This window comes from Vanessa tameamea, chromosome 21, assembly GCF_037043105.1.
Source record: "Vanessa tameamea isolate UH-Manoa-2023 chromosome 21, ilVanTame1 primary haplotype, whole genome shotgun sequence".
In the NCBI taxonomy this organism is placed as follows: domain Eukaryota; kingdom Metazoa; phylum Arthropoda; class Insecta; order Lepidoptera; family Nymphalidae; genus Vanessa; species Vanessa tameamea.
The window spans coordinates 52,708-74,402 of NC_087329.1; the positions used below are offsets into that span (position 1 = coordinate 52,708).

Consider the following 21,695-nt stretch of genomic DNA (forward strand, 5'->3'; position numbering starts at 1 on the left):
TAAGTACACTTAAGTACACTGATCAGAAAAAAAACACTGACGCAAAATTGGAAGGTTTAGAAGTATCATCGGTGTTACACGCTTCGCACATGGCGCACGCGCAGGCCGGTTTGCTTACTATGCGCGCGCAATATTAGACAGTCTACAATTTATTTCGCTTCCACGACGCACTTTTAATTCATAGCCGTTACATTCCGTCGAGAAGGATTACATTACAAAGATACCTATTGACGCATGTCTAGCATTTAAAATTTAAAAATAAATTTTAAAATTAAATGTCAAATGAAGAAGCGAACACTCTGAATCGGGGGTCACTTTTTATATTGTTTTAAATAATTAATATATTCATTAACCTAACATCAAAGGTTAAGGAACGTAAAATTCAAAAGCTGTCTTGACATAAAAGACAAAATTTGAATATTTGATTGACTAATAATGTAAGTAGGCAGCGACTCGTTGTAATAAGTCACGCGTTGACATTTGATACAAGTCGTTGATATTCAATACGAAACGTCGAGAGGTCTTACAATAAGAACAAGTGGACCTGCTTCCTGGTATTTTTGTTTTGTTTTTATTTTTTAATGTCTGATTAGTTTTAGTCTTGCGCATCCTACGAGTTTGATCCAAGTTGTTCGTTCAATGATCAAGTCTGTGTGGATGATAAAACTGAAATCTATTAAAACCAATTAGTGACCTAAAAGTTTAAGACAAATTATTGTTTTGTTTTTGTTAAATACATTTATTTACCCGGAAGAGATACATTGTATGAGAATGGAAAGTATTTGCCAAAGGTGGAAAAATATATTTAAATAGTTGGACCCGTTCTCGTCCAGTAAGGTCACGATCCGTCCGAGGCACATTAAATATAATTAATGCAAAAGTCAGATGTGAGAATCATATATTAATACATTTTAACTCCAAAGGACGAACGGCCGGTGTTTGGACATTAATTAAAAGTTGTGCCGCTGTCTGTATTTATATCAAATGTTAACATTCGAAGGCTTCATACAGCTTCGCAATTCAAAAGGCGTCTCAGCGTTAGTCGCTTTCAACATTTCACGAATGATACGCGGACGAGTTCGTACAGCACTGCAGCAACAGCACTGCAGCAACAGCACTGCAGTCTGCAGGTCCATAGCGCGTTATCAAATTCAGCAAATAGGATGCGTGTGTAGTAAATATTAGAGTTATTTACAACGTAATCCGGGCCTACGCCCGCTCACAGCGAATTCATAACAAAACAGCGCTTCAGTTTGTAAGGTAAATAACATGAAACTTAACTGAAACTTTACAATAATAATTGTTATTGTTAAGAGCATGAAACAGTTCTCCTACATTGTTAGCAGGTTCGAGATTGCAGTAACCGCGAGAGGGCAGGAAGAGTTCTTGCTGCTTTTGTAACCGTGTACTCGTAAAGGAAATTTAACAGCAAACGGTTTATATTTAAACGCTGGCAGAGCTCACTTCGTCAAATGACACACAGCTGTGATGCCGACCGAAACCAATAAATGACGTTTAACGTTCACCCAACCGGCTCAGAACCTCAGCCCGAGTATACAAGTACATCGTTATCGATTCGAGACAAGTTATTATGTTGATACTTATTTTCAAACATTACTTTAAACTCTCGGTTTAAGTTGTAGTTTTAGTTGAATATCGGTTTGTCAATCGACACAAGGTGTCATTTGCATTTGCTCACGTTGTACCGAAAATAAAATTTGAAAGGGACCGGGCCTGGACTTAGCGTCGCGGTCTATGAGAAACCATGTGCCTACCTAAGTGTGCGTGTTACTTTGCTTATATACTTAAATATATATTAAACGTTTACATATCTGTTATTACAAAAAGCAAGTAGGTTTCATGTTCGTACGCAATGAGCGCGCGGTCATGCAAATTATTTTATTTGCAGTGTAATTACAGACTGCGGCCACGACACGACAATTATTATATCTAATGAGCAGTGAACGACCGGATGTGACGTCTTGGTCAGACGATTGCAATTCCTTTGATTTTTGCTCGCTAGGCAGAAAAAAACCACCACTCTAAACGTGTATGAAGGAATTTCGATCAGGTTTCCGATATAAAAAGCAGTTGATCGAGACCAGATGCAGTTCATATAAATATGTATATCTAATACGTATATACCAAACTCATCTCAAACGAAAGGGTCGATTTAATAAATGTACTCGTATTACCAAAAGTAGCCACCGAATTGCTTGCTGGTTATTCTCACTGGTGTCTACATTCTAATCAGGGCTAGCTTAAAATTTAATTCGTCTTGTCAAGCGAAAGTTTAAAAGTCGATTTACACGAATAATACTTGTTTTGATAGTTTATTATTATTATCATTTTTTATTGTTTAAAATTATAATGATATAAATCATCGAGGCAGAACTTCAATCAAAAACTATCAACATGTAGACGAATCACACGCCACAATATCAGACGGAAGACGAAGTATCCCTACCGTTCTCGAGTGGGTGATCAAAGAATGTTTAATGTTCGACTGCTGTTTTGTCTTAAGAGCGTCGAGTCTATACAACAGATCGCATTGCAGTCGCTATGGCTGCGCCTGCGCCTGCGCGGGAGTAGCGCAGGGCTGGCGGCCCCGGCGTGCGGTAATACCACAAGAGATAACATAAATATTTAAATGTAACGGAAATGTAAACATTGAACATTGTAACCTGATTTATTAACGGTAATTGAACTTCATTTTATATTTGGAAAATAATCGCAACAATTAGTTTTTACCGGAGACAAAATGGGTTCTACTACAAGTATAATTATATTCTGCGTGTAGTCACAATTTGTGCCCATGGGCTCTCAAATATATTATTTGAACAATTTCGATATCAACCGCATCACCCCTAACGCTGACTGTCATGTCGTGGCCGTGAAGCTGCAGCGGCCGTAAATAGCCCTCCCTCTGTCCTCGTCCCTCCCCCTTACACCATGCGCCCCTCTCGCTTGTCGGTAACGCGACCTCTCGCTCGAGGCGGGCGTTACTGAACCAGAGCTCAATATTTGAAATCCACCGTTGATACTTCATTGAAACCGAAAATATAAGGTTCACTATCGTCATACATACCGAACGACTTTACTCAGAAATGATATGAGTGATTACCGGTACATAATACAGGTACGTATCTCATGCGTATCGCCGTATGATCTATACACGTGATTCATTGCTTCAAATATAAGTAATAATGTCTCATAACAAGAGAAAATAAAAACCAACATTCAAGAATAAGACTACGATTTTGTTTGGTTTGGTTGGTTAGAGAGCGTCACAGGCGTTCCCTGGTTTGTTGTTAACGTATTACGAGTCAATTTTATTATAAAAACATTCCTTTCCGATTAAGGTAATCATCACATTTGTTTAAACTTATTTATCTCTATTAGTGAAAATGAAACCAAGACTTCCGAGTCGAGTGTACGGTTAAGTTTGTTAAATATTTGCTGAAATCAATGACCTTAGTTTAGGACACTCGCCAACGACGCGTCACGAGAGCCGCTCGGTTAGGGTTGCCGTCTACAAAATAAAATAACATTTTAATATTTGCATCTCCTATTGTAACCTACTGAGAAAGAGAGATGAAATATTTGACTTTCGTGTTATTTCATGTCATCTCGGTATAATGTACGTTTCGAACAGGTTGTAGTTTTACCTACATTTTACTTTTTTTTTTAAATGTCAGTTTAAAAGCTTTTGAAAGAGTCTACTTAAATAAAGCAATTTATATTTTTATTACGACCTTGTTGGCACTTTTATAACTATCAACAAACATAAAACTTTCTAATTTTTATAGATTTGAGTATATATTTTTTGTATGAACTAAATAATTCATAGCCTACAAATATGGGCGTGTTGTCCCGGTTGTCGAAGCCCTGCGCTCGTCTGAGTCTACTCCCAAGTGCCGGCGCGGCGCAGGCCGTGACGGTGTTCTGACTCATTATAAAAAACCACCTTCTAACTTTTATCGACATATTCCTTTACGTCTCGGGTCTGACTTACTTTACCCGTTTTACCTTATTTGCTGTTCATTATATTATTGTAAAAAAGTTTAAATAACTGACACATAAACATACGTTAGCATAAAACAATATTTTTAAAACTAACACATTGTATGTTTAAAATAAACGTTAATAAATCTCTGAACTGTTGATGATTAAACCTTGCAATTTGCAAGGTTACAGAATATTGCTTTCATTTATATTATACCCGCGAGCGACGCCGGGTCGGGGCGCTCGTATGTGACAGCGAGTTCACGGCTGTCGGTTTGTTAACGATTGTACCGTCATAGTGATTACACTTCGCATCGACTGGCGGGCCCGTAACGTACTTCGTTACCGCACGTACAGCATTACGCACATCGCTAACCATAATATAGTGTATCACTATCGTTGTAGACGCGAAGTATCGACACAAGATAACTTTTAACGATGAATATACCATTTGTTAATTTTATTATCATTGCTTTGAGAACCATGTAACTTCAATACTAGTATGTATGTAATGTGAGCGCACATTCCATACTAGTATACTACTACTACTACAGCAGACGAAGACATTCCTCTCGTAAGCTTATATACATGGTCCACAATGACCAGCACTCCATTGCGAGTTGGACACGCAGTGGTAGGTGTCGGGCGCTTCTCTGTCTGTGGTATTATTTTCTGACACGAGGGCTGGTTCATTATGCGTCCAGAGAACGGAACAGCGACTCAATTGGTATGTGCCATTCCGGCCAACATTCCACGTTTAATGATTTGTACGGTAGGGTAGCTCTTATTAATATTCAACTGTGTTTAATCCTCAATGTATTATATATATTTGGATGAATGTAACCTGCTTTGCCATCTATACGTATCGACGGTTGGTGAGATTTGAAACCGAAACTGTAATAATCACGGATTTCGTTACATGTGTGTGTGTGTGTGTTGTGTGATTCGTGTTATTATCGGGCTGTTTTGTTATGTCGTCTATTTCTATATTTGAGACTACAACTTATCTTTTATCTTCCAACGTATCAACTGCGCCGACCGCACGTCACACAGTCGAGCGCGTCAATGTCAATTCTTACATGATACTCAAAACTTGACATTAGTCCTTCGTTAGTTCGTTAATAGCGGTCGCTGGTCGCTATAAATATAACGAATATTTCAAGCAAGCAGCAACCATTATCAATTATATACTGTTCAATGGTGTCCATACCGAAGTCTACCCGAAGGCCAAGTCTCAAGTGTAACTTGAGATGTTCGTTGATATTCAGTCAGTCAGGCCGGTGTCTTTTGTTCGACAAATAATAACTTGGACGCGAACTTTGTTTAAAAAAATCGTCAGTCGTGCCGACCGAGAGCACAAACGACCGATGTTACGGTCATAGTTTTGCTGAAGAGCAGGAATTCGTTTCCTACACTTCCTATTGTAAAGTGAGGTTGGAATTCCGTTGTTCACTTGTTCCTCACCGACATCGATACTACGTGTGAGTCGGACCGGTTGGTGATTCATCACAAAATAACCCACGAGATACGCGAGCACTTGCAACAACTATGAGGTTGTACCTACACTCTAAGTTTATATCGTTTTAATTGCATGAAAAGTCAATATACACAAAGTAAACCACATCGAGACGATGTTCAATAAACATTCACTAATAAAACTCTATTTGTTATAATCAGAAAGTGATTTCAAACGTATTGTATACTATTGGACACATGTTTTTTTAAATGTCACAGAATATTTAACTAGCCGTTTCCTCAGCGATCGTTAGCTTAACAATTTTACTGATGAAATTATTGTTTGGTTCGCTTTTAATCTCATTAAGTTCATATAATATATCGATAAAATGAATGTCGATTTTTGTTCTTGAATATGTCAAATCAAATCAAATCAAATCAAAAATCTTTATTCAATATAGAAGTGTTTACACTTGCTTATTGATTGTCAAAAATCTACCTGAAATAAACATTAGGTACTCTAGGTATATAGTTTTATTAAACGATTAAATCGTCGATAACGGCGCGAACACAGACACACAATTCTACAAATCGACCGATAAAGACTTAGATTTTACTACAGCTGAGTGATGCGCGTTACTTGGAAACGCCTCGGCCTTCACGTCGCCGTCCAGTTCATGCGAGCAAATAGCAATTAGGAATTTACGAGGCATTTCATGAAAATGTCATTAAACAGCTCAGAGTGATAGCAAATACGTAAGTGCATATATTTACGTGCACTGAACGTGCGTGCTGACCCAATCTTTAGCAGTTTGACAGAGCACGGTGACATCGTATTCATTGAGATGACATTTATTAGAGATGGTTTTCCAGACAATTGACGTAGCGATCTAAATTCATCTTGGTTATGTATTCGTCAAGGTTTATTTTTAGTCATTATATAATAAAAAAATTAGAAATGTGAGATGCGCTCGCGCAGTGAAGACTAACTGCGTTCCAGTTCCGCGGAAGTAGGCTTCGCGCTCATTCGTAGCTGCACCCGCTTAACACGAGCGCTCTAATCGCTGCCTGCTCTTACCGGCGAACTAGTTATGTTAATATATTGAGAAAAGTAGCGCTCGCTCTCAGCGACTTACGCTTCAGACGGGACTGACGACGACTGGCTTCAGAGGACTGAACGAAAAGTATGTTTGATAATCATCAGTCATCACTATATACGAACCGCAATCAAGAAAATCTAACTGGAAATTTTGGACTTAAAAGAAACCAAATACAATGAAATTTTTATAACACATTAATTACTATATTCGCCAATTACGAGCTATCTGCAACTATGAGGCCTAAGTTACAATGGATGCACAACTTTATTTCAATACGACTCGCCTCGAGGTCTTGCTTTTTTTTAAACCATAATTATGATTCTAAAGTGAGTACTCCGATAAAAACAATAACAGACGGAGCGATTCTCATCAATGTTATCAGGGACAGCACCCGCGGCTGTTGTCGGCTGCAAGTCGGTCGGTGTAAGTCATTAGTCACTCTTCCACGGGGACTTGGAGTCTATAATCTCTGGCTCAACTCAAATATACAAAATACATTTATATAAAATTGGTTATTTAAAATATTTAACTAAATTCAAATATGTGTTTATTTCGCCAACACCGACACACAGGAATGAACAAAAAACGTTTTAATTACAAAAAATAACCTTCACAATTAATCAGATAAAAATAATAAATTAAAAACATGGACATCAGATAAAATAAACATACCGAACTAATTAGACTTAACGAGGAATCCGCTGCGGAACAGGAACAGCACAATGCTATTGAAAACGTGAAGTATGTTAGAATGCAACTTACGGGAGCGCCGGGGTTGACAGGCTCCATCGCGAACACACACCGGGGAAACGAGAATGTAAGGATATTTTTTCTTCGATATAGTTCTCCACTGTTCGCTCAGGTAGCTTGCTTGTCAGACCGCTACCCCGAAACTTTTGCGCGCGGCAATATTCTACACGTCGGTCGTCTGCACGGCAGTCTTCTGCACATATTCAGCACCGGGCTCCGACTGAGCCGGCGCAGAGCGTTACGTTTTATCTTTATCAGATTTATTATCAGCGGTTATCGGGAATGTAATTTGGTTTGCTAATGAAACAAATTAGTGTGTCTAACATATACGGTGCTCGAGCACGGCTTCGCGACATTATGACTTTCATTATTCGTCCTCGGTCGTTCATTTTAAATGAGATATATAAAATTATTACTATTATTTGATGTATTTATAAACTATTTTTATATTCTCTAAACCAAACCTAACACAATCGTGCGGGCAACAACTGGCGCACTCTTTGTTGCTGCCTGTTGGTCAGTTACTTATCTCAGGATTTCTACTCTGATGTGCTGTCCGTGATGTGAGAGTGTAACAACCAGCCTTTCCTACCTCTGGGCTGAATAGAAGCTGATAATTTTTTGAAACAAAACCATCCCGTGCTGCGATCCAAATACGGAATCTAAGACCTGAGGCCGCGCACGCTTGTCACTAGACCGGCGGAAAGGCTTCGTATAGCCGCTCTGAATGTATGGAGCTGGATTACGGAAATGAACTCCAGACAACATTTTAAGATTTAAATCCTAAGAAGATGAAATAGGAGGGTATTTTAATGATTACATTGTCGAGATAATGTCGTGGTCCACTTGAAACAATGTCTGGCACTGACGAGACGTCATGCCGGCGAAGCCGCGGGTTTAAGTCGGTTATTATGTTAATTTCGGAGTTTGCTCGATCAATAACAATGATTCTATATCAAACATAATAACACGTTACTTAAGTAAAAAATCTTGTCGCCGTTATCAACGGATGTTATCCGACAATGTGCGACACCTTGTCAGCGCGCAATCACCTCTAATGCACTCGTGAAAACATTAGATAGTAGAATTAATGAAACTATGATAACATTTGTTTAACACACTACGCCCGCACACAGCGACGCGGGATCCGTTATCAGCTGGTGTTTGTGTTTGCAGACGTGTTAAATGTTGGTGGTTTCCTGCGCCGATCCCAGGTATGGTCACACTATGGATTCAATTTATACACAAGACATTACGAATAAAAACTAAAGTGACTCTTCAGAACTTATCGAGAACAAGCACTCCGGGAATAGGTCGCTTTAAGAAGCAAAGGCTATAATGAAATGCAGACTCCCGTGTGAGGAGAGCATTAACGGATATTTCAACATTTCTCAAGCACGTCGATAGATAGATCGATATACACTTGTGTAGCGCCGACCGAAGCGTTAATCGTGATATGTCCCGGAAGAGGCGTTAGAAATGCCACTACGACGTTTGCGAATATTCGAATGTCGTCGGTAACCCGACGTTTGACGGGTCAATATCGCTTGCGATCTCAAATATCAAAAAGTCAAAGGTTGAGCGGGACTCGGAGAAAGCGTTAAGTAAACGGATGGGAGTTTGTTTTTGTATGTATATGTAACTATAACTCTTGTACTTGTAAACAACGGGTGTCGACAAATGCTATACCACATACAATTTCAATTCACATTGAGCCGTTTTTTGTCGTTTCATGCGTTTTATATACGTATATAGATAACATAGTTAATGGCCTTTCACTTCTGTCCATCTCTTTTTAAAGTACATGATTTTGTGATGTTAACTTATCTTGTTCCTACTGATGTCTCTAAGGCAAGCTCATTATCACACTTTATATTTAACAATGGTTTCTTTAGTTTTTTCTCGAAAAATTGTGTATACTTCCATTAAAATAAAAATACATATATTTAGATAAACAAACAATCGATAGATGCACGCAATCGTGAGTCACACGAGCCCCAGTCGCCGCCGACCACTGAGGTGAGTGAAGTATAACAGTTACGAGGTTTAATTAAATGACTGAAACTCGACACTGGATGTAGAGCGGCTAGCGAGCTGCGCGGGCGCACCGGCAGCGGCACACTTACACAGCCTAGGGCTGACACATTTAATGTACACACGATGACAATCAATAAATCATAATCTAATTTCGCAGTAGACGATATATTATTTATCGAAATACTTCGGAATGTGTGAGCGTTTCTTGGCTTTGGTTTTTACGCAAACTTACGCGAATAAGAAAATACTAATACTAATTGAAGACAAGAAGTTGACATTTTTATTTAAGAATACAGTTTCCTACACATGATTTTGAGAATAGATACAGAAATAGTGTAATGATTATCAACCCTAATACAGAGACCGGCCGCGGTGTCTGTCTGAGGCCGGCGGGCGGTAACAATCCTCTCTGCGAAGGCCTCGATCGAGAAAGGCCGCTACACCTCATAGCAATTCTTTTATCTCCTACATTTACTTTACAAGGAGCACGCGCACTATATATACAGAAGTAGACTGTTGTTAAAAATATTTTTAAAATATACAACTATTAGAGTTGCTCTAACTACATTTTTATGAAATCTAAAATCCTAGCTCCCATCATCATTGTTTATTTGATCATTAATCAGAGACTTGTTTGTACCAGGAATGATTTTTAAAACGTATGTCTTCGCAAAGACTGAACGAATTTAATATGTATACATATTCAAGAATTAAAGTTAATGTGTATACAAATTTAAGAGTATTGTCCGTACATTTCACTGATAGATGAGGTAATATATCTCGGATGGATCTGATCTAAAACCGCACACGCCAAGGATGCTGCGTCTGCTAGTCTTGTAGAAGGCTCGTCTCCAGTTGAGACGTCACGCACATCGCAACAGCGCGAGCGGCGCGTACTCTTGGCGACCACTATTGTTTCAACCAGCGCTGTTGTTCTGCGGCTCTTTCATTGTGTCGCTTCCTTTGTGATTTATTTTCAAGCAGTTTCAATTCTTATAATTCTTAGAGAAAGCGCACTTGGCCGCCAACACAATCTTCATTTATTTCAGTCAAATTTGTGTATAACATGAGAATAAAGTGATGCGCGAAACTTTCGAGCCAGGTAATCGTATCGCTTTGAAAGTGCTATTAATTCATATTTACAAATGGATGGAAACGGAGACTGCCTGCTATCGCCTGTCAGCTTCACTCGGTGTTATACAAATGTGGAAATGCAGTAACAACTGTGAACGTAACGTAATGGAGGTATCCAATTGCAGACTCAATACGGACAGTCGTTGCCGAGCGCGTGCAATTTCTCCCGCAGAGAAAACAAACATTTCACTGCCTGCGCCTGAGTATCTCGCGGCATAACTCGTTTTAACATTATTCGATCACTTAAAACGAAACCAAATCTAACATTCATAGAGCGATCCTACATCATGACGGTGTCAGGTTGATTAGTTATCCAATCCTGGGAGGACGCGCTGCGTTGTGTTTGTGTGTAATTACACGAGTGTGTACGTCTGGAATGTCCGTGACCTATAACGTTAGTGCCGCCGATACAGCAGGTACTACTTGCGTAATGTAATATCATGTGACATTTCAATAAACACACAAGGATAAATACTGTACAATATTTCTTTTTCCAAATGTAGAACGGAAACAATAACTGCAACAAATTTATTTCTGTATTAAGACGCCGTAGATTCAGTGACCGACCTTTTGGGTTAAGAAACGTCGAAGACGCTTTGCCCTTTGTTACTTATTACCGCAAATCGTGCTTGACAAGATCATTATCAATCACAGTTTCTTCGAAAACTCGATCGAACGTTACCACTCCGCACTCGTGTTGATTTTGGGTATCGGTAATGTATCGCTAATATCTAAGTTATAAAACTTGCCACTTCATGAAGTCTCCGATTTCTAATTGGAAATCTATATTTCGAGTTTTTACATATTTACACGCTCAGGTTTAATTTATGTACGTATACGTATTTAATGAGTTTTTTGTGTCGATGATAATTCGATTAAATAGGTACATAACATAACATAAAACATAATCAGCCTGTAAATTTCCCACTGCTGGGCTAAGGCCTCCTCTCCCGTTGAGGAGAAGGTATGGAGCATATTCCACCACGCTGCTCCAATGCGGGTTGGTGGAATACACATGTGGCAGAATTTCGTTGAAATTAGACACATGCAGGTTTCCTCACGATGTTTTCCTTCACCGCCGAGCACGAGATGAATTATAAACAAATTAAGCACATGTAAATTCAGTGGTGCCTGCCTGGGTTTGAACCCGAAATCATCGGTTAAGATGCACGCGTTCTAACCACTGGGCCATCTCGGCTCATTAAATAGGTACTTATGATATATACATATATATACTTATTTGATATATATATATATATACTTATTTGATATATTTATTTATATATCTGAAAATTTTCTCCAATAATTATTTTTTAATATTTTTGTTTGTTGTTTTCAAATGAATATATTAATACCCATAAATTGATCTTTGTTGTTTCATTTACTTTCAATGTAAGGAACGAAAGGCAAATAATCTCAGCATCGCACGCCATTGTTTGGTCGCTATCGCTACGGCCGCGGCGCGTTAGAGGCGCTCGCGGCAATTTAATCCATGTTAATATTGTTATTGTTTCATTTGTTCAAGCTTTGCGGTTTTGCTTACTTCATTTAAATTTTATGGTTAATTACACGTCAATAATGTGTAAAATATAATACAAAGTAAGAAAGAATAAGATTTTAATGGAGGTTAATACGCCGGTAGTGCGAAACAGCCTAATGAAGCATACGAGTACGTTTCTAATAGAATCGATACAACGATTAAACCGAACAGCGGTATCGTAACAACAGCAACAGCGCAGTTTGATCGTTATTGGACACATTAGCGGGTCACGCACCGGCGGCGCCGCGCGTTCGTTACGAATGGCCAGCTCGGTGTACGCAAACTAACGAATTATATATTAGATAGACGGGGCCAGTACAATCGGCAGACGTCACGTCTTGTGACCGAAATTGATGATCGACTTTTGTTTCTTAATCCTAGTTTGCGAAGATTTCTTAACAGAGTTATCGCTAATAGTTCTCACGATCGGTGATTATTAATATTTTCACTGGAAGAGCGTCCTCGAGCGAGAGTCGGGGCAGCGCGTAATACATAACGTATTGTCTGCGCGGCTCCGACGTGGGGGAGAGATTGTTGTCAATTCATTAGCTGAGGCCGGCGTATTGTTAATAGCACGACGCAAATGTTGATTCTATCTTGATACGCGTTTCGCACAGCGCTTAATTATTTCCTAACGAATGACAACAGACGCAATCCCAACGTTAACTCGCATTCCAAGATGTCTCCATTTATTGTTACCTCGTATCAATTCCCTTCGAAGCGACTTTGAGTGTTTATTTTTTACAAAGAACTTATAACATCAGTATAATCTGTATAATGCCGTCGCATGTAATTGAATATTGGTGTTTGTTATTCTAGTGTGTTGTTCGGATATTTTAACAAATACGGATATACTCTTAAGGAAGTTGTGTGATTCATCCACACGTTTGAAATGAGATAATCCAATAAGTTTAACCGCACGCGCAGTATGGAACAACATTAAAATGCAACGGTTATACATAAAATATTTGTAATGTTTCGTGGCACATATATACGAGAAACATCGTAATTTCGATAATTGAAGCTCTCGTACATTGAAAATAAGAAGACTTATGAGTAAACGAACGAACAAAGCTTAGTTCCTTATCCTTTCCCTGCCTGGCTACTTATTACTATACTATGATTTGTTAAATTGTTATTTTTATTGTAAACAAAGCTTAAAAATTTGACCCAAATTGATGTTATATCATGTCAGTCGAGCGCTTGCGATTGTAGGGCATCTGCTGTGAAGAGTGTGACGATACACAGCAGACGATACAATTCCTCTCCGAACGGATCTCACAATCGCCGCGCATCTCAAAGCCTTCGCCCATCGCTTTCGTTGCTCGCGGCCTTACATCATCACTTACGATACTATCGTTCGCTGTCAAAGCTAATTGTTGTGCAAGTCCGTCCAGGCGAGATATAGATGTTTAGATTTAGTCTTTAAAATAAATAAATTCCTTATATGCATTCGAAATCAAGTTTAGTTCCTTTCTGTATCAACGAGTTTATACTAAAACCCGTTTTCACTGAACATTATTAACTTTAATATTTTTATCAAATTTTTGATATTTTAATCATAAATGAAAATATAGTTTTGGCTGCGACGTTATTTAGATTAATAAAAATTTGAATACAAGTGTTTTTCAGGCATGTAATGACTCGACCAGTGTCTTGTTATGATGTCGAAATATCTGTTGACTGACCTATTAATATCTGCTAAGGTAACCTGCTCTTCAAATAGTTATTAATGACTTTGAAATTGAACTTCGAGAAAATGACATTAGTTAGCTAGAAATTTATTCCTAATACACGATTTTGACCCGCTTTTAATGTTTCCATATTTTATATTCCTGACTAGTACAATCCATCACTGCGATCAACCGGACTTGCAAATTGCGCTTTTAAGTCAATTGATGGAAGAGCCAATCTAATGCGGGGCCGTATCGGCTGTCCCATTAAATATTAGGAGTGCAACAGGGACTCACCTGGTGGGTTTTGGTCAAAGCTGTTTGAGGGCAGACGGTGGGCTCGCGCTCATGCTAGCGCGGTCGACGACCTGGCGGCTAACTGTTTAGCAAGCAAGGAAGCACGGCACACACTGACACCACTGAACACGAGCGATGGTTGCGAGAGTGCGGAGCGGACTAGTCGCGCGACGGCCGTCGTCGCCATCGCCGCGTGCGCCCGCGGCCTTGACCGCCCCCCGCGCGCCCACACCCTCACCGCTCCTGCGCCGGCGAGGACCGAGACGGTCGGGTCCCGGCGCGGCGCGTCCGCATGCAAACATCGGAGACCCTCGGGTTCTTTTAAGTCAGGTAGCGTGTGTCGATCCCACAGTTAAATTACAATAATTCGTTACTGTTTATGTAAATATCAACTTGAATCAGGATAATATAAATTATAAAGCACTCGCTCAACTGCAATTTGCAGTCCGCAAATGTTCCTAACGTTGGAACATTCGTTAGTGCCATCTTTATTTAAAATAATCAATTGGACGAGCATTATCTTATGCAAGACATATTGTAAGAATTAACGATTTAAGAGTTACATTGCGATCGATCGTCGAGAATATGTTAGGAGTGAAATTTATTGCCATCACGATATTATCGATATCAAGTATCATACTTTGTTTTGATAAATGCTTCTTTGTTTACCAAAATATACTAAATAAGTAAATAATAATTACTCGGGCGGATTATACCAAAATATGGCCTCTTACTCTAAACCGATATGTATAATCATATAGCTGCCATATATTAGGTCCCTATATAGGTACTAAGCACTTCAGTAGATTTGGCGTCTCTTAATGCTTGTTTGCTTCAGAATCGTGGTATTTAACGCCAAACAAAGCCATAACACCGTACTATAGTTACATAGGCTTTTAAAATTCTATTGATGGAATAAGGAGATTGAAGCGCTACAAGGAACAAGTATATACAGCCAGTAATTGATTCGGTGTGACAGTTATATCTCTCTCCAACTGTTGAGTCATTTCGAACAAAGAATATTGGGATTCAAATCTAGACTTACAAGAATATTCATTTAAATATAAAATATTTCCAAAATACTTTTCAACAAGAATATTTATTAATACGTAAACAGTTCAAAATATATAATATTTCCTGATTACTAAAATTTTAAAGAAATTACAAAAAGTTGATATTTACCAAAAAAAAAATCATTTTGGGCTTTTTGCGCGAATAATAATTATTTTGGAATTACGGGTTTTCATGCATTTTTATTTAGTAGTCGCTCAAACAAGTACATATAATGTGTCGACCGTAGGCAGGGGAAGTCGCCGTAATAAATAAAGAGGAACGATGTTGTTGTATGTTTGGCCTCTATGCGTACCTAAGCTGGTGAACGCACCCGATACTGTATAAAAACCAGAAGAGTAGCGCAGCTTTGCTGTTTTATGAAACTGAGTGACGCGTGTATTGTGAGGACAGAAAACTTTTTATTTCGCTTAGTTTTACTTTTGAGGAACTGTTCTGGGTTCAGCGAAACGTAAACCAGCAAAGCGTACCGATGAGAAGTTAAGTCGTTCTCTAGAGATAATATATGCGATAGGTTCATCTACCCCACGTGCACTACAAAAACTAATAATCATCGTCCTTTAAAGATTTTCTAAAGTGTAATTTGTGTAAAGCTGAACAATGATTAACATATAACGCCACCACTTCTCAAATTATTCTCTGAAACACGAAACAAGAAATTAGCCACGTTTTCAATTACATCCACGCAAGAATACTATGTATTAAAACTAAAACGAATTCAAGCCATTATGAATCTTATTTACGCTTAAGTGTAATTATATAATCGCATTAGAATAAATACTGATAATGAAGAACACAGTAAGGTTTATTTTCGGTTAAATTCTCATACAGAATAATTTTATTGATTTTTAACCAAACAATCCTAAACGTCGATAGACGGAAAGAATACAACTGAGTTTATTGACAGTGAGACCTACTTATTATTCAATTCAATTGCACGTCATTTTTGTTGTTGCTGTTTTTCTATGTGTTCATTTATGTTAGAATACTACGAAAAACTTAGTAGGTACAAAAGTAGTTTTATAAGTTAAATAAGTGGAATCGAAGCTCAAGCGTTTGTAGAGTGAGGCCGAGCATTGTGCTCTATATGTTCAGTAGTTAGCGCTTAGACGTTGCGGGAAACTACAAATTACAACTAATACGTATTGAAATCTAATTTCGGTTTATACGAGCGATTAGGTACTTGATTGAGAAAAAAACTGTTTACTACTCGGCTCGTTGTAACACATTTTCGATTTTAGAGAATACATTACTTACTTTATGTTGACGATTTTCGTGATCGAGTCATGTGTTTCGAGTCATGTGTTTCTTGTATAAACAAAAATGTACTCGTAAACTAATGAAGAAAGCAAAATAACACATACTTACTACGTAAATGAGGAAATTACGCTAATTATTGTATTTGTTATGTTGTAGTGATGCCGAATTTACCGCGGTAACAATTTATTCACTAAAAAATTGACATTATCGAAGTTTCGATGAACAGGAACTGAGATAGTGTTTATTGACAAAAAAAACCCGGTAAATTTTGATGGCCCGACTCGGGATATATCTTCAATATGTTGTTCATATAAAACTGTTTTATTTGTTTAACACTTATTATTATGCGAGTAAGCGTACAATAAATACAGCAGGTAAAAAAATCTAAAGAGAACTAAGAATGAAAGCCATGTTTTTCTTGAAGAGGTTTATTGATTATTCCAACACATTCAAGGAGGAAAAATAATTTAAACAGATAAATATGAGGAACAGTGCATCGTAGTCTGAATCAAAATTATAAATAGTTTGCCTCATGTATAATTGATTGTGCATTGAAATAATTTTCGTTCCCTTTTGTAAAATATGTAAAATCAAAAAAATAAGTTTTATGTTCTCGTAGGCTCAGCGATAATAATTCGTTTGACCGGATATTATTCTATCAGCGTCTGTAATGGCTTTGATACAAATTAACTTTTTATAAACTTTTTATACACGCTGCGTCGCGTCGGGGCTCAATTACGTTAATCGATACGGGATTCTCCACTTTATATTATCACAATCTGTACTTAAATATGAGCATTGTATTAACTATTTTTTATCTCTGGCAGCTATCTATACGAGCTCGCTATTTACCTTCGCCCCCGTTGGCTGTAACAACTAGCGTATAATGACGGCTGCGCACTGTGAAACACCTGTCTGTAAATGAGAAGTTAAGATATCAAAGTACCCAACGTTCTGTAAAACTCTTGTTTTACAGAATCTTGTGAACTATTATCGTGTATCCTAGGCAAAAGTGCTGAAGTCTGAAATAGTGCACTATTTGAATTTGATAGATTCCGGATAGAGTTTAGAGCTTTTTGAACTGATCCAGAACAGATGGACTGATGATGATTTTACTTGTGGTAGTGCCACACTGCATACCTTCGGGTTGCAGCTGAATGGGCCGGCACGCCCGGGGAAGTACCACTCTCTCATTTAAAATTGGTGTATAGTGGTAGCTATGCTACTGCGTTTCGTCCGGTATGTGAGTGTCCCGGAGGCCCGAACCCCCTCCCCCCCAAAACATAATGGTTGTGCGACGACCATCCGCGAATCTACGCGTATCATATAATAATCTTTATAGGTCCCATAGCGGTAATGCCGAAACCGACCGACTGGTCACCTCTCCAACGCGAATACCAGACGTGGAGGATCATACGCCTTCCCTGTTGGACCTTCTGCTGACTTCCCATCCGGATGGCTACCAGGTTATCGTCGATAACCCCCTCTAGGCTCGTCGGACCACTGTCTCGTCCGGAGTACAGTGCCGGTTGCGCGGTATTCACGACCTCGTTTCCTGGGCTGCCGCCGAGTGTGGCACTACAAAACCGGAACAAACTTGTGTCTAAAATCGAGTCTTCGTTAAACAAAGTCTCGAACTGGGGCCGGCTAAACCTAGTCCATTTCAACCCCAAAAAGACGCAAATTGTCGTATCTCCACGATTTGAGAACATTCCGTTATCCGCCACAGCTAGTATCGGAATACTTGGCGTTGATATTTCAAGCCTCGTTCAGTTTTGCGGTCAATTGGAAGGCAGAGCCAAATTGGTATCGAAAAAGCTCGGTGTGCTCAGCAAGGCAAGACAGTATTTCACGTCGGCCGTCTAAGACTCTACAAGGCGCAAATTCGGCCACACATGGAGTACTGCTCTCAACTCTGGACGGGTGCTCCCCAGTACCAGCTCTTTCCATTTGACCGTATCCAACGTAGAGCGGCGCGAATTATCGACGATCAAGCCCTTTCCGATCAGTCTTGATCCTTTGGCTTTGCGTAGAGATGTTGGATCGCTCTGCATCTTCTACAGAAATTTTCACGGGGAATGTTCCTAGGAATTGTTCGGATTAATCCCGGCTACTGAATTTCACCTTCGGACATCTCGTCAAATTCCAAATATCACCCGCACCACCTAGATATCCGAAAATCCACAACAGCGCGATTTTTAAGACATTTTCTGCCTCGCACAACCACTCTGTGAAACCAGCTTTCGCCGGCGGTTTTTCCGAACCGATACGACTTGGGAACCTTCAAGAAAAAAACGTACTCCTTCCTGAAAGGCCGGCAACGCACCTATAATCCCCCCGGTGTTGCAGATATCCATGGGCGGTGGTAGTCACTTTCCATCAGGTGAGCTTCCTGCTCGTTTGCTACCTCTAACATAAAAAAAAAGATGCCTTCCACCGACTAAAACTACTTTCTCACAGACAAACATATGCAATGATGTCGTTTTATGAATGATTACCAAAATATATTATAGACAGACATAAATATTTTTACTTTAGTTCGGTTATTACAAGCCAAAGTTTTTATATGTTGTTGTCAAAGGCACGGAGACAAGATGGCGTCATTTATAAATAGCTAATCAAATAGAAAGGCATATTCGCGGACTCTGCCATTAAGCCGACACCCACTGCGTTTATTTACATAAGAATTGTTTGTATTGACGATATAAATAAGCCTATACAAAACAAAATCTTGGAAACGCTACGGTAGAAAATGACCGCGTGGAATGGTGGTAAGAATTCTCTTATATACATTAGAAATATATGAGCACGAGGCGGCCTTTGTCAAGCGAAACCAGTCATTTGCACAGAATATATAATAGTGCACAGGCATATGTGCAAACATAAGGGCACTGTCTTTTATCTTTTCCATCACGAAGAAACTAAAAAACTGACACGACGAAGAATTACTTGACAGAAACTCCAATAAAATAAAATGGATTTTCCGATTGGGGCTTGAACCCAGGTCCTCGGGAACCACGGCTACTTGAGCTATACAACAACATACAAGATGAATAGACTGCGAGAGTTATGTGAAGTGAATAAGATAATAATCAAGATCTATTAATGCCATCAATCATGATATTGGCGCCATCATCTTATTATAATAGCTTTATTAGTTGTGTTCGTCAGCTTATATTTTCAACTTCACGTGATGGTGTGTGTGTTTAACTACAGGCACACATGTTCGTGCCCAAGGCCAGAGGCGCATTGGCGATGTAAGGAATGGTAATTATTTCTTAAAACACCGATGTCTGTGGACTGTGTTTAATTTACCTATATAATTGTGATATGGTCTCTAAGGGACACTAGACTTATGTAGATATGCACTCATATAACACGAAATGCGTAACGGGCGGTCTGTTGTCAAATCCCATACACATTAGTCACGTATTTCACAAAGCATCCATCTTCTAGTTGCCAACATTCCTCCCGTTAAATACTCGTTGGTTTTTATCGATTTTATAATAATGTTTTTATCCAAAATTAGTAAGCATAACTTTCATAGTTTTGTAATCTCTCACAAGCTTGGCGGTGAAAGAAAACATTGAAGAAACCTGCGTGTGTTGGATAACAAAGTACCAAATGTGTAACCACCAACCCATTGAAGTGGCGCGGCGGATAACGTATAAGACCCAAACCTCCTCCTCAGTGGGATTCATTTTTCCCACTACATGGACTTTCTTTAATAAATTACCAAATTATGGAAGATTTATTTTTATAAATGGGCGCACTGCGCATGTGCGAGTTGACGATTAAACTAAACATAGCAGAGTCGGGCTGTGCAGCGCCGGGAACCGGTTAACAGGTGACTGTTGAACATAAAGCTGGTTTAACGAGTCTACTTCAACATTAACAAGAAGGGCCGTCCGGAACAATCACGTCTCTGGCTTAGAAATTATTTCTGGTTATTGTGCCTACAAAGTTACACAAATCAATAAAATAACACACAAATACGGCCAGAGTATTGATTGTGGAGTGATTTTAAACATTTAGTCACATTTACTGTCAAAATTAAATAAAAAATTTAGTGGGTAAGATTATTGAAACCAAGTGCGTTGTAAGTTTTATTTCAAAACCTACAATTAAATCATCGTGTTACGAATATACGAGTGCTAGCTGGCGACGTAGTGCTCTCAACAGCTGAGAATAAAACCAGCGATATAAATATTTGAAGAAGGATTTCATTAAAATTTAAAACAAATGCGAAGTTTAAATCGTTTCGGTGCAGCGACCACGTAAGCTACCGAAACTCTCAAAAGTATAAACATTGATGCTGCTACAAACAAGGTCTTATTTGTTATGAATATTTTTTGCTAAATAAATAAGCTGCTAGTTGTCGCCCGCGGTTGCGGTCGTTCGTCCGGCATTAGCCATAAAGAAGTAGCATATGACCTTCCTTCAAGCCTGCTTCTTACTAAAATTTCATTAAACTCGCTCAGTGGTTTGGTGAAAGAACCACAGACAGACAGAATTACTTTCGCATTTATAATGTTGGTATAGGTGAGTGAAATTTTATTTTTCTAATTCAAACTATTAACAACAGAATAAACCACGTTTGTTATATTGTAATTTAAATAAATCATGAACTTATTCTTATACGAGTACATAATATACATATGTATATCTACAACTGTGTTCTCCTTAAGTCTCATCTCACTCCACCCAACGTGAGCCGCTGCCGTCTGTCACCTCTAAATAAAATTACTTTCACAATACCAACTCAGCGACAAATAAAAAAATCAGAATTAAATAATTCACTTAATCTATACTTATAATACTTATATTGAAACGCATATCATGCAGAAACCACTGAATGAGTAACATCTTCAAAGGACAGGCAAACGAAGAGTACGTGGGTAGTTTGATTTAAATATTAGTCTACTAGTAGTAGTCCTAATATCTATATTGTTAGTAAATACTGGATAAAAAACGTGAACTGTTTTGTCTTTGCCTTTTTATATCGGTGTGTAAGGATGTATGAGACAGTCTCAGTGGACGGCGAGGCTTACGAGTCGTGTGCCAAGAATCGGTCTCGTAGGAGGTGGCGCCGTCGCTCAGCGGAAGATATCGGTCTGTCTTCATTATTATTCCCCGGCCTTGTCACAGGCCTACGCGAATACTCATATAAATAGATGAACTTTCATTCGCATTTGTTATTAATAAATAATTGTATATACACAATAATAGGCTCAATGTATTCGAGTGCACAGTCATATTGTAGGAGGTTTACCGAGTACACGTTGCTTTTTGATATAGAGACTTAATAAACACTTAGTGGCAATATTTTATTTTACGGAGTTCCGATTCAAACGGAACTATTACGACACGAAT

The 21,695-nt window shown here is 38.7% G+C and overlaps 1 protein-coding gene across 2 annotated transcripts in view; it reads right to left on the bottom strand.

Moving 5' to 3' along the window:
- LOC113393645 (uncharacterized) overlaps positions 1 to 14,182 on the bottom strand; it is a 33,892-nt gene extending 19,710 nt beyond the window's left edge. Inside the window, exon 1 of one of the 2 annotated variants that reach the window (XM_026630641.2) lies at positions 13,992 to 14,182. Coding sequence is in view for 1 of the 2 variants with exons in the window: in XM_026630640.2 (XP_026486425.2) it covers positions 7,323 to 7,349 (27 nt within the window). In the remaining variant the exon portion in view is untranslated. Of the gene's footprint in view, positions 1 to 7,322; positions 7,532 to 13,991 lie in introns of those variants that run through there. The other variant, XM_026630640.2, reaches the window with a different exon arrangement.
- Between the last annotated feature and the right edge of the window lie 7,513 nt (positions 14,183 to 21,695).